The sequence below is a fragment of the Rana temporaria genome, chromosome 2 (assembly GCF_905171775.1).
Source record: "Rana temporaria chromosome 2, aRanTem1.1, whole genome shotgun sequence".
Lineage (NCBI taxonomy): Eukaryota > Metazoa > Chordata > Amphibia > Anura > Ranidae > Rana > Rana temporaria.
The window spans coordinates 516,475,289-516,491,501 of NC_053490.1; the positions used below are offsets into that span (position 1 = coordinate 516,475,289).

General features: G+C 48.3%; 1 protein-coding gene across 1 annotated transcript in view; it reads left to right on the forward strand.

The window, feature by feature from the left end:
* The window catches only part of UMODL1 (uromodulin like 1), a 110,473-nt gene that overhangs the window by 14,239 nt on the left and 80,021 nt on the right, over window positions 1-16,213 (forward strand). Inside the window, exons 4-5 of the mRNA XM_040339026.1 lie at window positions 6,755-6,876; window positions 11,986-12,172. Of these exons, the coding sequence (XP_040194960.1) occupies window positions 6,755-6,876; window positions 11,986-12,172 (309 nt within the window). The remainder of the gene's footprint in view (window positions 1-6,754; window positions 6,877-11,985; window positions 12,173-16,213) is intronic.

Genomic DNA, 16,213 nt, shown 5'->3' on the forward strand with positions numbered 1-16,213 from the left:
TAAAAATAAAACATTTTGATCACTTTTAATGCTGTCACAAGGAATGTAAACATCTCTTGTGCCAGTAATAGATGGTGACAGGTACTTTTTATGGAGGAATCGGGGGTCTAAAAGACTCCAAATCCCTTTTGCACTTCAAAGTATTCAGATTACCAAAAACGGCGATTCTGAATACTGTATATTTTTTAAAATCCGGCGCCATTGGCAGCCGAGTAAACCGGAGGTGACATCCGTGTTTACAGAGAGAAGACTGGAACAAAGCCGTTTCCGGCTTCGTGTCAGTCTGTCTTTAGCCGCCGGAAGTGGCTGATCCGGAGATTCGGCAGCAACACCTCAAGGTATAAATCAGGTGTGCCCAACCAGTGGCCCGGGGGCCACATGTGGCCTGCGGAGCCCTCTGATGTGGCCCACAACCTCCTGCTCTGGGATGGAATAAAATAGAATAGAATACTGTTATTAAAGTGGAGGTTCACCCAAAAACGTAATTTTTAACATTAGATTGAGGCTCATTTTGTGAAGGGGAATCGGGTGTTTTTTCTTAAATCGAAGCAGTACTTACCGTTTTAGAGAGCAATCTTCTCCGCCGCTTCCGGGACTGGGCGTTCCTATTTGATTGACAGGCTTCCGACGGTCGCATACATCGCGTCACGATTTTCCGAAAGTAGCCGAACGTCGGTGCGCAGGCGCCGTATAGAGCCGCACCGACGTTCGGCTTCTTTCGGCTACTCGTGACGCGATGTATGCGACCGTCGGAAGCCTGTCAATCAAATAGGAACGCCCAGTCCCGAAGACCATACCCGGAAGCGGCGGAGAAGATCGCTCTCTAAAACGGTAAGTACTGCTTCGATTTAAAAAAAAACACCCAATTCCCTTTCACAAAATGAGCATCAATCTAATGTTAAAAATTGTTTTTCGGGTGAACTCCCGCTTTAAAGGTAAGGTTTTTTTATTACTAAAATCACAATGTATATATGGGCATATCCAGGGCCGGCGCTCCCACTAGGCGAACTAGGCAGTCGCCTAGAGCGCACTGCCACCAGGGAGCGCTGCCATAGCTGCTGGGTCCCCTACAGAAGATCGGTTCCTCCTCAGCCGATGGTGACTGATGCGGAGTGTAGCGGAAGGGCTCTATATGGCTGGCTGCAGAGTGACTAGGCAGGGAGAAGAAGCAGACAGATCGTCCCCTTCGCTGCACTAAGCCAGAGGTGACCATGCTGATGTCCAGCAGGCAGCAGCAGCCGTGGGTGTCAGCTCTCTGCCCGCCCCACCTCCCTCTCTGGGTGATGTGCAACCATTGGAGGAGCAGGGCATAGACACCCAGAATGGATCCACCCAGGCCTAGACTGGCCACACGCTGGGCCGAGGCCGCAAAGCTACTTGTCCTGGAGGAGTGTGGAGCCCAAAGCAAAGCTGATTCTGCAGCTTACCCAGCCTCTCTGCGGCCGGCCGCCGGAGCCCGGGGGTGGAACCGCGTGTGACTGGTGATACTAACTAGTGCCGCCCGCTGCCTGACTGTGACATGTGGAGGGAGATGGAAAGAAGTGCTCCAAGGTAGGGACTTGTCAGGTGGTGGGGGAAGCGCTGGGGATGATCTTATCACTGGTGTGTGACCCCCTCCACTTGGCTCCATCCATCCACCTAGCTGTCCACTTTGCTATATTCTCCCTCCCCACGCTGCACCCCCCCCTCCCTCTGCTGTCCACCTGGCTGCACTTCCCCTCTGCTGTCCACCTGGCTGCACTTCCCCTCTGCTGTCCACCTGGATGCACTTCCCCTCTGCTGTCCACCTGGCTGCACCCCCTCCTCTGCTGTCCACCTGGCTGCACCCCCTCCTCTGCTGTCCACCTGGCTGCACTTCCCCTCTGCTGTCCACCTGGCTGCACCCCCTCCTCTGCTGTCCACCTGGCTGCACTTCCCCTCTGCTGTCCACCTGGCTGCACCCCCTCCTCTGCTGTCCACCTGGCTGCACCCCCCCTCTGCTGTCCACCTGGCTGCACCCCCCCTCTGCTGTCCACCTGGCTGCACCCCTCCTCTGCTGTCCACCTGGCTGCACCCCCCCTCTGCTGTCCACCTGGCTGCACCCCTCCTCCTCTCCACCTGGCTGCACCCCTCCTCCTCTCCACCTGGCTGCACCCCTCCTCCTCTCCACCTGGCTGCACCTCTCCTCTCCACCTGGCTGCACCAAATTGAATTAATTTTTTTTTTTTTGGGGGGGGGGCGCAAGTAGCCGGTCTCGCCTAGGGCGCAAAATAGTCTAGCACCGGCCCTGGGCATATCTGTTCTGCAGTGGTTACTGAGCTGCTTTCAAACTGATCTGCAGGTGCAGAGAAGAGCACCTGTGGGTTACCTGCACTGAGCCATAGACTTTTATTACCTGCAAGTTTGGTGTTCTGACAGTAGAGTGGGGTCCATAGAGCCGAGTGGGCTGCCATCCACCTACTCCACTCATTGTGGCCCGCGGCCGGTTACCAAGTTGCTTAAGTGGCCCCTGCTCTTCAAAAGTTTGGGCACCCCTGGTATAAATGATAGGCAGACCACAGCAAACTCCAAAGATGATCACTCAGGTCACAGGTACAGGCCAATCAGTTACCCAAAATGAAGAAGGAACTCACATAGTGTAAAATCGTAACGATAGTATGTTTAATGAGTAAAGGTTGCACTTACAAAAAGTCGGCTGTACACCTGTCCACTGCCAGGAAGGTTAAATAACCTGCCTTTACAACTCCTTTAACAGCCTGCCTGCTGGATCCACTCCCCCCCCCCTCTGATTTGTCTGTGTCCCCCCACATGCATGCATTAATTTCTTTAGCAGCAAAACAGTGCTGCTGCATTTACTCCCAAAAGTCTGCTCACACACTGTTTATAGAGTAAAAGCTCTTGAGAGATGTAGTTCTGGGGGTGTGTCTATTACCTCGTTTCCACTGAGCGGATCGGTTCGGTACGGTTCGGTTCGGTACGCTATTTTGGGTGTTTCCATTATGGAAAGTGTGCCATAAAACCGAACCGTACCGGACCATTCTGGGTCCTGCTTCAGATGTGGGGCCATAGAAAATGGAACGGTTCCATTAGGGCGGAGATGCAATACATTTCACTGATTGGTGGACGTGCTAGGCATTTTTTCTAAATCCTGTATGGGCCCGACGGTCCGATTTGCAGTGGAAAACGCTCACGAGAATAGACCGGTCCGTTCTAAACCGTTCCAAATCTACTGACCCGAACCGTTCCGTTCAGTGGAAACGAGGCATATGTGAGTAGGAGTTGACCTCCTAGTATTTGCCTTTGCAAGAATTTTACAAGCTTGGTGATGGTGTCACCGGGAATAATAAACACTATGGGGGTTATTTACGAAAGGCAAATCCACTTTGCACTACAAGTGCAAACTACAAGTGCAAAGTTCACTTGAAATTGCACTGAAAGTGCAGTTGGAAGTGCAGTCGCTGTAGATCCGAGGGGGACATGCAAGGAAAATAAAAAAACAGCATTTTAGCTTGCACATGATTGGATGATAAAATCAGCAGAGCTTCACCTCATTTCAGATCTTCCCCTCAGATTTACAGCGACTGCACTACCAAGTGCACCTTCAGTGCAATTTCAAGTGCACTTTGCACTTGTAGTGCAAAGTGGATTTGCCTTTAGAAAATAACCCCCTATGTCTTGCTGCAAGAACAAAGTAAAAATAATAGTGCTGGGTCTAGAAGGGCATAGCTTGGGTGTAAATTTGGGAGAGGGAACCACTGGCACAATAAAACCTTTTATATAATAAGGAATCCTAAAAAACAAGAATTGCACTCACCTAACCCCAGTGGGGTTTGGGCCTGTCACAGCCTGTTGCATTAGGAAGACTGCAATCCTGGCCAGAGACACGATGCAATCAAAAGGAAATCTTCCAAGCCTGCTTGTTGTCAGCAGAGCTGGAAGAGCAGGGATAACAACCACCAGCAGGGGTGGCCTGTCCATTAAGGGCGCATGGGAGCCACCCACTCTATCCACGCCACCCCCCATATGGTTAATGGATAGATTCCTGCATAGCATAAATCTATCCATGCCCGCCGCGTCCACTTCCTATTCATGCGTCCGGCCCCTTTCAGGGCACCGGATCTGTTCCCTGTTTCCCAATTGGCTAAAAGGTCAGGCGATCCTAAGGCTGCATTCACACCTGAGCGTAGGTTGTTCGGTCGTTTTTTTCCGGCGTTTTTTTTCGGCGTTTTGTCGCGCGTATTCATGCTTATTTGCGCGTTTGCATACAGCGTCGTCCGACATTTTTGTTCCTAGACGATTTTTATTTTAGCCAATAGGAAAAATTATCATCTTTTCATCACTTGTTGCTATGTTGGTAGATTTTTTTTATCTTCTGCCTGGGTGAAATGTTCTATTGATTAAAGTGACAAAACGCCCGTAGCAAACGCTCGTTGTCGCGCTAGTCGCTTGAATCGAGCGTTTCCATTACTTTCTATGGGAAATGGAAACGCTCAAAAACGCCCAAACCGCCCGATTCGCGCGACAAAAAAGGGTCCGGAACTTGTTTGAGCTTCAGGCGTTCGGCGTCAGGCGTTTTGGAGTGGAGATGTGAACCATCTCCATAGAGAATAATGTATTTTTTCCCCTCTAGCATTTTTGAGCTTCACGCTTCAGGCGACAAAACGCTCAGGTGTGAATGCAGCCTAATGGATGCCTATGTCAGGAATGCTGGTAGATCAGACTGTGTGACCGCACAGAGGAACCAAACAAGGTGAGTAGTGAAATAAAAGGTGTTTATTTACAAATGTGTGAACCACCAGTGCACAATAAAACGACAAACAGTATGTACAAATAAAGGGGAATACCGTATTCATAAACGAGCCAAGCCGAGGTCATACACATGGGAGGTCAGTAGATGGGTAAGGATGGGGACAGGAATCAGGACACAGGGAGGACAAGTCCAGGCAGGGATCAAGGATCAGGATCAGGTCCAGAAATCAGGGTCAAATTCAAGATCAGGGTAAGTAGACCGATACCAGGGCGAGGACTGATTGCACACGCCGGGTATATATAAGCCTGTTAATTACGTTCAGGTTACACCTGAACGCAGGAAGGGCTGTGTGCTCCACACTGCTAAGAATCCCCCGCTGGTGGACGCCAGTACTGCAGCCCAAGGATAACATAGCACCACCAGGGAAGAACTCCCCCGACAGTCCAAGACTGTCGGGAGACACCTGGTGGTGGGCCACAGTACTGCACGCCAAATACCAGGCAGTAACACCAGCAGGGGGAACCTTCCCTGACAGCCTAGGAGGAGGTAAGGAGACACAGCGGAAGCTGCTGTGATCTCAGAAGGTAAGAGGAGACTCTGCCAGATGCCCACCGCAGTCTGTCCCCCTGTCCGTTGTGTTCCTCGCCGATCCCCGATGTGCCCGCCGATACCCGATGTGGCTGCCGATCCCTGCCGCCAGTGGGGTAAGTGCTGGTGGACCTTTGAATAAAGGTGAATATTTGGAGTGTGGCTATCCAGCTATTTTCTTTTCATTATCTCTGTTGCAGACAGAGCCAGCACCCTACTTGATTGCAGAGACAGCTGACCTCAGGAGAAGTAATCATCCTGGAGCGGTGTATTTCCACGCTGGGGGGGGGGGATTACCGGTCCACCGGCACTGCCACCCCGAACAAAAAACACCAGTCGCCACTGAGCCCCGTGCTAGCTGATAATCTCCATGGCTCTGCAGAGAAAATATCCACAGGCCCCTCCCACAACAACGCATTTTGTCAAGACTTGAGAAAAAGGGAGACGCACCCTTGAAACACGTTGTCGCTTGATTCCCTTGTGGATTCTATTTGCATTTCAAGGATGTTTGTGAGGAAGTATGAAAGCTGTCACTTTCCATTTCTCCTAAAAATGCTACTTTCCTGGCTGTCATTCTAATCCATTTGCTCCAGTACTAAGCGACTTGGTACAAGTGTGCAAATTAGGAGAGGTGATCTCACTCTGACTTTCCCAATCTGCATGCTTTTTCTGGGTGGGTGTCTCAAAGTTCTGAAGCCAGAGACAGCCAATGGGAGCCTCCATATTACTTCAAGTACAGGTTTCCTTAAAGTGGAGTTCCACCCATAAATATAACATTACATCAGTAGTTTTAAAAAAATTACATTAGTCCTTTAAGAATTTTTTTTTTTTTTAGATGCCTTCAAAGTGTTGTTGCTAGGCAGAATAGTTAATCTTCCCACTTCCTGCACCTAGGTGCTTAAGCTTCCTAACCTACACCGCACAGACTCCTGGGAATGTAGTGGGTGTAACTTTCCAGGAGTCTGTGCACTCCCCAGTCTCGAAGAATCATGTGACTTGGACAGTACAGGTGCTGAAACCTGATCTGAAACCTATTACACTGCTTGTGCAGCACTGAGCATGTGCGAGATCTGCAAGGCTGAAATCCAGGAAGTCATACAGTCTGGCTTCATGATGACCACACTTAAGATGGCCCCAGTCAATTTCTATTTTATAAAGTGTCTAAATGCTGTAACAACCTAACAAAACGGACCTTAGTTTACAGACTAACTTTACTAGAATACATTAAGCTTGTGTATTACAGGGGTATTTATATTTAAAAAGTGAAATTGTGGCCGGAACTCCGCTTTAAATGTGTACCATAACTCTATTGATAAGGATAAAGAAATATGCAGAGCAAGGTTTTGAGAGATCAGCTAGAAGATGAAGAGGGGCTGCATTGCAAGTTCTCAGGCCCCCCTCACAGAACACTGAACTCCTTTACTTTGTTTCCTGCAGCTCTGGATCGGAACACAATCAAATTTTGGTACAATGGAACCATCACTATAAAAATGAAATATTTTGAACTGGTACAGCTGGACCCGGGCTATGCTAATCACACGAGATTACTGCATTCAATGGTAAGTACCACTGCCAACATCAGCTGTTGCATGAGGTTCTACAGTAAGGGGTAGATTCACAAAGGAGATACAACGGCGTATGTCCAGATACGCCGTCGTATCTCTGAGTCCGGGCGGTCGTATCTATGCGCCTGATTCATAGAATCAGTTACGCATAGATTTCAATTAGATCCGACCAGCGTAAGTCTCTTACGCCGTCGGATCTTAACTGCATATTTACACTGGCCGCTAGGGGCGTGTACACTGATTTACGCCTAGAATATGTAAATCAGCTAGATACGCAAATTCACGAACGTACGCCCGGCCGACGCAGTACAGATACGCCGTTTACGTTAGGCTTTTCCCGGCGTAAAGTTACCCCTGCTATATGAGGCGTATATGCGGCGTACCAATGTTAAGTATGACCGTCGTACCCGCGACCAAATTTAAAAAATTTACGTCGTTTGCGTAAGCCGTCCGTGAATGGGGCTGGACGTCATTTACGTTCATGTCGAAACCAATACTTTGGAGCAATGCACACTGGGAAATTCCACGGACGGCGCATGCGCCGTTCGTGAAAAACGTCAATCACGTCCGGTCATGGTTAATTTACATAACACACGCCCACCTCTTCACAATTTGAATTAGGCGGGCTTACGCCGGCCTATTTACGCTACGCCGCCGCAAATTTCTTTTGAGAATTCGGCACTTGCGGAGGCGTAACGTAAATAGGATACGTTACGCCCGCACAAAGATACGCCATTTTACGTGAATCTAGCCCTATATATTTAAAGGGTATGTACACCTTTATAATAAACTTTTCTTATTTGCTTCATTTTGGTTTATAAAATATACAATTTAAATTGTTTTGTTATATCAGTTATATAAGTGTAAAAAAAAATATATATATATACTTGCTGATCCTGCAAGATATGTTGAGCTGCTGTTAAGGACCCCAGACCATGAGTAAGGTAAATAGCAGATATTCCCTATTTAAAGCTTAAAGCGGGGGTTCACCCTGTTAAAAAAAAAAAAAATGTTTTTTTTTATTATACCATTACATTCGGCATCGTAGCGCGAGCTACGGTATGCCGGTCTTACATTTTTTATCCCCGTACTCACTGTGCTATGGCTCATTGAAGATTCCGGGGAATGGGCGTTCCTATGGTGAGAGAAGGTGATTGACGGCCGGCCCTGGCACGTCACGCTTCTCCGGAAATAGCCGAAATAGGGTTGGCTCTTCACGGCGCCTGCGCATAGCCTGTGCGCAGGCGCCGTGAAGAGCCGAGACCTACTCCGGCTGTCTTCGGGGAGCGTGACGTGCCAGAGCCGGCCGTCAATCAAACTCCCTCTCCATAGGCACGCCCATTCCCCGCGGGAGTCGGATTCTTCAATGATCGATAGCACAGTGAGTACGGGGATTAAAAATTTAAGACCGGCATACCGTAGCTCGCGCTACGATGCCGAATGTAATGGTATAATGATGTGAAGGAGGGTGAACCACCGCTTTAATTTATTACCCTTTCCATTAACAAGCTGATGTTTTTTTTTACATAAAATGCTAGCATTTTCATTACATACATTATTTTAGACAGGGCTTTTTTTTCAGCAGGAACGCGGGGGAACGCAGTTCCAGCACCTCCAGCTCTGAATGTACGTAATGGCAAGGGGTGCTGGGGTGTACTGGAGGGTCTATTAATGCTGGCTGCTAGGGGATCTATTGTTGCTGGAGGGGTCTATTTTTACAGGGGGAGGGTCTATTGTTGCTGGGGAGGTCAGTTGTCGCTGGTAGGGGATCTATTGTTGCTGGGGGGGATCTTATGCTACTGGGAGACAATCGTTGCTGGGAGACATCAACTGTTGTGGGAGTGGTCTATTGTTGCTAGCTGTTCAGAGTCTATTGTTACAGGGGATCTATTTTACTTCCTATCATATACAAATTACTTAGCACCACAAATTAAAACTTGGGTAGGGGGGTGGAACCAAGGAACAGTGCTCAGAGGTGGGTAGGAAGTGGAACCAAGGAATGGTGCTCGGAGATGGGTAGGGAGTGGAACCAAGGAATGGTGCTCGGAGGTGGGAAGGAAGTAGAACCAAGGAATGGTGCTCGGAGGTGGGTAGGGAGTGGAACCAAGGAATGATGCTCGGAGGTGGGTAGGGAGTAGAACCAAAGAATGGTGCTCAGAGGTGGGTAGGAAGTGGAACCAAGGAACGGTGCTCGGAGGTGGGTAGGGAGTAGAACCAAGGAATGGTGCTCGGAGGTGGGTAGGGAGTAGAACCAAGGAATGGTGCTCAGAGGTGTGTAGGGAGTAGAACCAAGGAATGGTGCTCGGAGGTGGGTAGGGAGTAGAACCAAGGAATGGTGCTCGGAGGTGGGTAGGGAGTAGAACCAAGGAATGGTGCTCGGAGGTGGGTAGGGAGTAGAACCAAGGAATGGTGCTCAGAGGTGGGTAGGGAGTGGAACCAAGGAATGGTGCTCGGAGGTGGGTAGGGAGTAGAACCAAGGAATGGTGCTCAGAGGTGGGTAGGGAGTAAAACCAAGGAATGGTGCTCGGAGGTGGGTAGGGAGTAGAACCAAGGAATGGTGCTCGGAGGTGGGAAGTGAGTAGAACCAAGGAATGGTGCTCAGAGGTGGGTAGGGAGTAGAACCAAGGAATGGTGCTCGGAGGTGAGAAGGGAGTAGAACCAAGGAATGGTGCTCAGAGGTGGGTAGGGAGTGGAACCAATGAATGGTGCTCGAAGGTGGGTAGGGAGTAGAACCAAGGAATGGTGCTCGGAGGTGGGTAGGGAGTAGAACCAAGGAATGATGCTCGGAGGTGGGTAGGGAGTGGAACCAAGGAATGGTGCTCGGAGGTGGAACCAAAGAATGGTGCTTGGAGGTGGGTAGGGAGTAGAACCAAGGAATGGTGCTCGGAGGTGGGTAGGGAGTGGAACCAAAGAATGGTGCTCGGAGATAGGTAGGGGGTTGAACCAACGAATGGTGCTCAGAAGTGGGTAGGGAGTGGAACCAAGGAATGGTGCTCGGAGGTGGAACCAAAGAATGGTGCTTGGAGGTGGGTTTGGGAGTAGAACCAAGGAATGGTGCTCGGAGGTGGGTAGGGAGTGGAACCAAAGAATGGTGCTAAGAGGTAGGTAGGGGGTTGAACCAACAAATGGTGCTCAGAAGTGGGTAGGGGTGGAACCAAGGAATGGTGCTCTGAGGTGGGTAGGGGGTGGACACAACAGGTGACTTGAAAGTAGGGAGTTCCTACACCTATTCTCTGAGAAAAAAATCCCTGATTTCTGTACTCCTCTATACAATGCATATGATGGCTGGTGGGAGGGGGAGGAAAGGGCTACATGATGCTGCACGTCTCCAGTCAAGAAATGTGGCTGGCTGTATCTGACTTGCTGCAGCTTCTAATGCACAGATATGAATGTTTCAACACACATCATGCAGGTATAATCCACTGTTGTCACCATCAAGAAACCTGCTTTAAGAAATGGCATGAAGCCATCGCTGGTTTGCATGTAGATGGGAGATCTGTAGCACAGAGGTGTAACAAATGATTAAAAAAGGTGAACAAAACACACATCTTGGGGATATGTAATCACCTTGGGCTCACAGTGCAATGCTGCAGAAAATAGCAGTGATGTCATAATGTCATTTCCCCTCTCTGCATCATTTAGTACTGCTACTGCGAGACAAAAAAGAGAAGAGGACCTTCTGTGTCACGGGGCTAGCCACAAGAGCCCTGGAAAAGTATACTAAAATTTCTTTAAAAAATTAAGTGCAGAAGGGGTTCTCTGGTGAAGCATGTTGGGCTGTCCACCCAAACTGGAGTTGAGGTTAAAAATGCATACTATCAATATTCAGTTGGGTTTACATGTATGCAAGGTCTAAACCTAGCCATACATCCAGAGAACTGAATATGAGAAACCTAATCGATTCTCTTGGTGGTCAGTGTAGAGAATGACTAATACATTGGTGGCCAGTGAGAAGAATGTTCCTTACATTGGTGGCCAGTTAGAAGAATGCTCCTTACATTGGTAGCCAGTGAGAAGAATGCTCCTTACATTGGTGGCCAGTGAGAAGAATGTTCCTTACATTGGTGATCAGTGGGAAGAATGCTCCTTACATTGGTGGCCAGTGAGATGAATGCTCTTTACATTGGTTGCCAGTGGGAAGAATGCTTCTTACATGGTGGCCAGTGAGAAGAATGCTCCTTACATTGGTGATCAGTGAGAAGAATGCTCTTTACATTGGTGGCCAGTGGGAAGAATGCTCTTTACATTGGTGGCCAGTGGGAAGAATGCTCCTTACATTGGTGGCCAGTGGAAACTATGTCCCTATACAGTGAGGGTCAATGTGATTGTCACCCTTACAGACAGCTAAAATGTTCATTAGGTTAATGCAGCTGGCTTTACCAAGTGGCATTGACTCTGGAACTATGCAGGTACAATCAGATAGGAGGTTAATAAGCCACAGATCAAGGAACCCCAAGCAACCTCTGGAGGAACCTTAGTGTTCCACAGAACCCTGGTTGAGAATGGTTATCTCACATGAACAATAGTCATAGGACCAGGTTCTAAAACCAATCAGCCTGGCTGGTTTCCACTTAAGTATTTGGTTTTGTTCTGGGCCTTTACTTGTATCTCTACTTTTACATGTGGCAAGACTTGTAGGGACTGTTGTATATAAGACCCTGGCTTTTGCTTAGGGGCCCCGCTATGGCTACTAAAGTCCTGTGAGGTGGATGCCGCTGTTTATTGAGGGCGCAGGCTTGGAATGAGTTTGTCCGGACTCAAAGCAAGTAGAGGAGAGGAAGAGAAGTGTCCCGGCCATCGCACACTTCACCTGGCCATATGATTAGCTCACTACATCAAGGCCATCCCACCTAACGTGTTTCGTCCTGTTCCCAGGGCTTAATCATGAAGGTCCATGATTAAGCCCTGGGTGTGTGGCGAAATGTTTTTTTGGGGCATGGCCTTGATGGAGTGAGCTGAGACTACTTTTATCTGCTAACTATACGGCTGGGTGAGATCTAAGGCAGCTGGGACATTGACTCTTGTGAATGGTTTTCTCTGTGGAGTATGATGGAAGATGTCAATAAGTATTTGTAGTAAAAACCAATCTCTCTTTCTCTCAAGATCACTGGAGAATTGTGGCCGTTAGAAGCAGCCGTGTACCATATCTCCACGCAGCCTACTGGGCTTGTCACCATTGTATCTCGCATCCTTATTGGCATAAATGAATCAGTAACCCTGCAGGACATCGCAACGTCACTCAACAATATTGCGATTCGTCTACCAGAAGTGCTCAACATTCAGATAGATGGTAATGTATTAAAAATTATTTTATTGAAATTTATCAGCTGTTATTTTCTAACCTTTACTAGTTCAGCGTAGAACCTGGTCTTCCAGTGATCCAGCACAGCAGTGGATATTAGCATCTATGGGCCAGATTCACAGTGAGAGTACGCCGGTGTATCTACTGATACACCGGCGTACTTTCAAATTTGCCGCGTCGTATCTTTAGTTTGAATCCTCAAACCAAGATACGACGGCTTCTGGCTTCGATCCGAAAGGCGTACGGCTTCGTACGCCTTCGGATCTTAGATGCAATACTTTGGCGCCCGCTGGGTGGAGTTCGCGTCGTTTTCCGCGTCGGGTATGCTAATTAGCTTTTTCCTTCGATCCACGAAGGTACGCGCGGCCGTCGCATTCTCTTACATCGTCGCTAGTCGGCTTTTCCCGGTGTATAGTCAAAGCTGCTATTTCGTGGCGTATAGATAGACTTGCCATGTTAAAGTATGGCCGTCGTTCCCGCGTTGAATTTTGAATTTTTCTTTTTTTTTGCGTAAGTCGTCCGTGAATAGGAAAGGACGTAACTCACGTCTACGTTCAAAAAATTACGTCGGTGCGACGTCATTTCGCACAAAGCACGTCGGGAAATTTCGAAACGGAGCATGCGCATTTCAATCGGCGCGGGGACGCGCTTCATTTAAATGAATCACGCCCCCTACCCGCCCAATTTGAAATACGCGCCGAGAAATACACCACGCCGCCGTAACGTACGGCGCAAAAACTTCCTGGATTCGAAATTCCGCCAGGTAAGATACGGCGGCGTAGCGTATCTCTAAAACGCTACGCCAGGGCAATTCTTTGTGAATCTGGCCCTTTATTTTCAACTGGACCACATACATGATGTGACCTTGTTTTGCACATGAGTGTGTGAGAACATAAAATTAGGCTGAGGATTGCAGGAAGGAACCAATCCACTGTACACTTGCTGTGACTAGGGCATTGCTAACAGTCTTGGTCGCAATGAATGTTCTGAGGTGAACAAATCAAATCTGAACAGATGTTCACTGTCATTTGGCACCTGACAGATCAGCATTTCCTTAACACTTTGTTATAAAGACATGTCTCAGTATGTCCCTACAACCAATGAGCTGGGTAGGATGAACTGCTGCACTGAGCCTGAGCACCAGGCCTGCCGATAGGGGGGGACCACCAGTCCTCCTGTAGGGGGCCTGGGCTCAGAAGGGGGCCCATACAGCAGAGGGAATCAGTGCGGCCGGATGGAGGGGCAATTACAGGATGCTCTATGTTACTCTCTGCAGCAGCTGAAACCCGGTTTCTCTCCCTCCCACGGCTTTCAGCTGCTGCAGGGAGAGACACAGACACAGCTGCCGGCTTCCCTGTCCCATTAAAAAAATAACAAATTGTAACCCTGTATTGTTTTAAAATGTAATAAAATTCTTGGAAAAAAAAATATAAAAAAATGTTTTGTTAAATGAAAAAATATTTATGTTCAAAAATGTAAAAAAAATATTTAAAAAAAGGGCTAACTCACACAGCTTCTCTGTTATATTTGTTTCCGCTAAGAATGATTTTAGTATATTTTACCTGAAAATCTTGTTTTGATATATTTGAGGGGGGCCCTGCCAGGTAGGCTGTACGGGGCCTCGTGATTTTTATAACAGCAGCCCTGCTGAGCACAGTCCCTGATTGGTCCAGTGCTGTCACATGCAGTAAGTCATCCAAACCAGGTGGGCAGGGATGGACTGGCCATTGAGACTACAGGGAGTTTCCTGGTGGGTCGATGGCTCAGTGGGCCGGCTTCAGTGACAGCAGCCTGGGAGTTTCTCACTTCTGCCTAATCTTGTCCCATAAGGGGGGGGGGCACCAAACTGATTCTTTGCCCCGGGAGAAATAATGTCTAGCTTCCCCACTGGTACTACCTATAAGAGTATCAGTACCAGCCGTTCTTCTCTAATAAAGTAGAATGGCTAGTGGCTAGTGAAGGAGGAGAGGGGGCTTGGGTGGCTGGGGAGGGCCGGGAATTGTCCAGCCGCTGTGGGAGAGACCTGTCAAAGTGGGCCAGTCTGGATAAAGTCCAGGACCAAATTTCTGTCCCAGTCCAGCCCTGCAGGTGGGTGTTTTCCTTGGCTTCCAGCACTGATGGAGAGGTGAGATAGAGTGAAGGGAAAATAAGTATATTGCTAGGGGTTTGGGGGGGGGGGGGGGTTAAAGCAAACCTGCTGGGAAGAGCAAGGGGTGCTTTAAAAAGCATTTTGGACTAAAGCTACCCAGGGACAGGGTCAGCACAAAGGGTGGGAAGAAGGGACAGCTGCCCTGGGGGAAGCATTTAATGTAGGGATAGGGACACCGCAAGTTCCTTCTACTATAAAGCTGGCAGGAGTAGTGACAGCGGCATCACTACTGTCAGCCCAGTGCTGGAAGCAGCGAGAAGAGAAGGAGACACCTGGTTGGTTAGTGGAAGAAGGACCCCCCCTTTTCCAATTAGGGGATCGTATACGAGGAATTGTTTGATGAATAGGAAGACTTGTGGTTATCACCTTAGGAATGACGGTAAGGGTCAGTTTTTTTGGGTGTTGGTGACGGTTCTCTTCACTCTTCATGTTTGGATCCACTTTGTAGATTCATTATTTTGGAGTCACTTCATATGAACTTTCAGTACATTACTACCATTTTTTAGCGCAACACCTCTACAAACCCGTCCTTCTGGTACACGAATGAGAAAACACAAAGTGACTTCAGCGCGTCAGCCGTCGTCCAGGGGGCCAGGTGCCCCTGGACGATGTCATCTCTGACGAAACACGTAGGACGGAGCAACACGCTGCCATCACCTCGTGTTATCTCATTTGTGTACCAAAAGGACGGGTTTGTCTGGATGTGCGCCAGACTTAAGGCTATCTTTGAATATTGATGCTGTAAGTGCAGTGTATTTTTCATGCGAATAAATATGTTTATGGTTTTACACTATATGGAGCTTTTATATATTTTATAAAAACCACCCATACATTCTTACGAGTGGGTAAGAGGCTCCCTGGAGATAGATGCACAGATTTTTCCTGGAGAAAGATCCAGGCTGTTGTTACAGGCATTCTGTGATCCTCTGTAATGGGGGGTCATGTAAATCTGGTAAGGAGACAACTTTTATCATTTGGTGGTGGAAGTTGCACGCTGAAGATGGTGGGTGGACATTGTGAATAAGCTCATCGTTGCAAGCACTGGTGGACTTTCTAATTCATGAACTTTTTTATTTAGCGCGATTCTATTTTCTACTTATTTATGCTCTACTGCAGGGGTGTCCAAACTTTTTTCAGAGAGGGCCAAATTTGGTGAAGTGAACGTGCGCGAGGGCCGACCATTTTGCCTGACATTCTTAGAACCATTAACCTTAAATTCAAATTAACTAATACACTGCCAAACAAGAATTATCTTGCCTTTGTGGCTGTGTAAGGATGAGCTTGGGTGTGTTATTTGGATATACCGGGCCAGATTCACAAAGATCTGCCCATCTTTAGGCAGGCGTAGCGTATCTCAGATACACTACGCCGCCGTAACTTAGAGCGTATTTTCCATATCCAGAAAGAATTTGCGCCGTAAGTTACGGCGGCGTAGTGTAAATGTGTCGGCGTAAGGGCGCGCAATTCAAATGGCTAAGATGTGGACGTGTTTTATGTTAATTCATCTTGACCCCACGTAAATGACTTTTTTTGAGCGGCGCATGCGCCGTCCGTGGGGGTATCCCAGTGCGCATGCTCGAAATCACGTCGCAAATAGTCAATCCTTTCAACGTGAACGTAATTTACGCAAAGCCCTATTCGCAAACGTTTTACGCAAACGACGTAAACGACGGAAAATTCGCCGCTGTCCCGACGTCCATACTTAACATTGCGTACGCCTCATAGACCCAGGGGTAATGTTACGCCGAAAAAAGCCTTACGTAAACGACGTAAAAAAATGCGGACTGGGGATTCGTTGGGGGCCACAAAAGATATACATTTACAAATTACTAGTGGGGCCGCATGAAACCGGATCACAAGCCACAATCACCCCCCTGGGC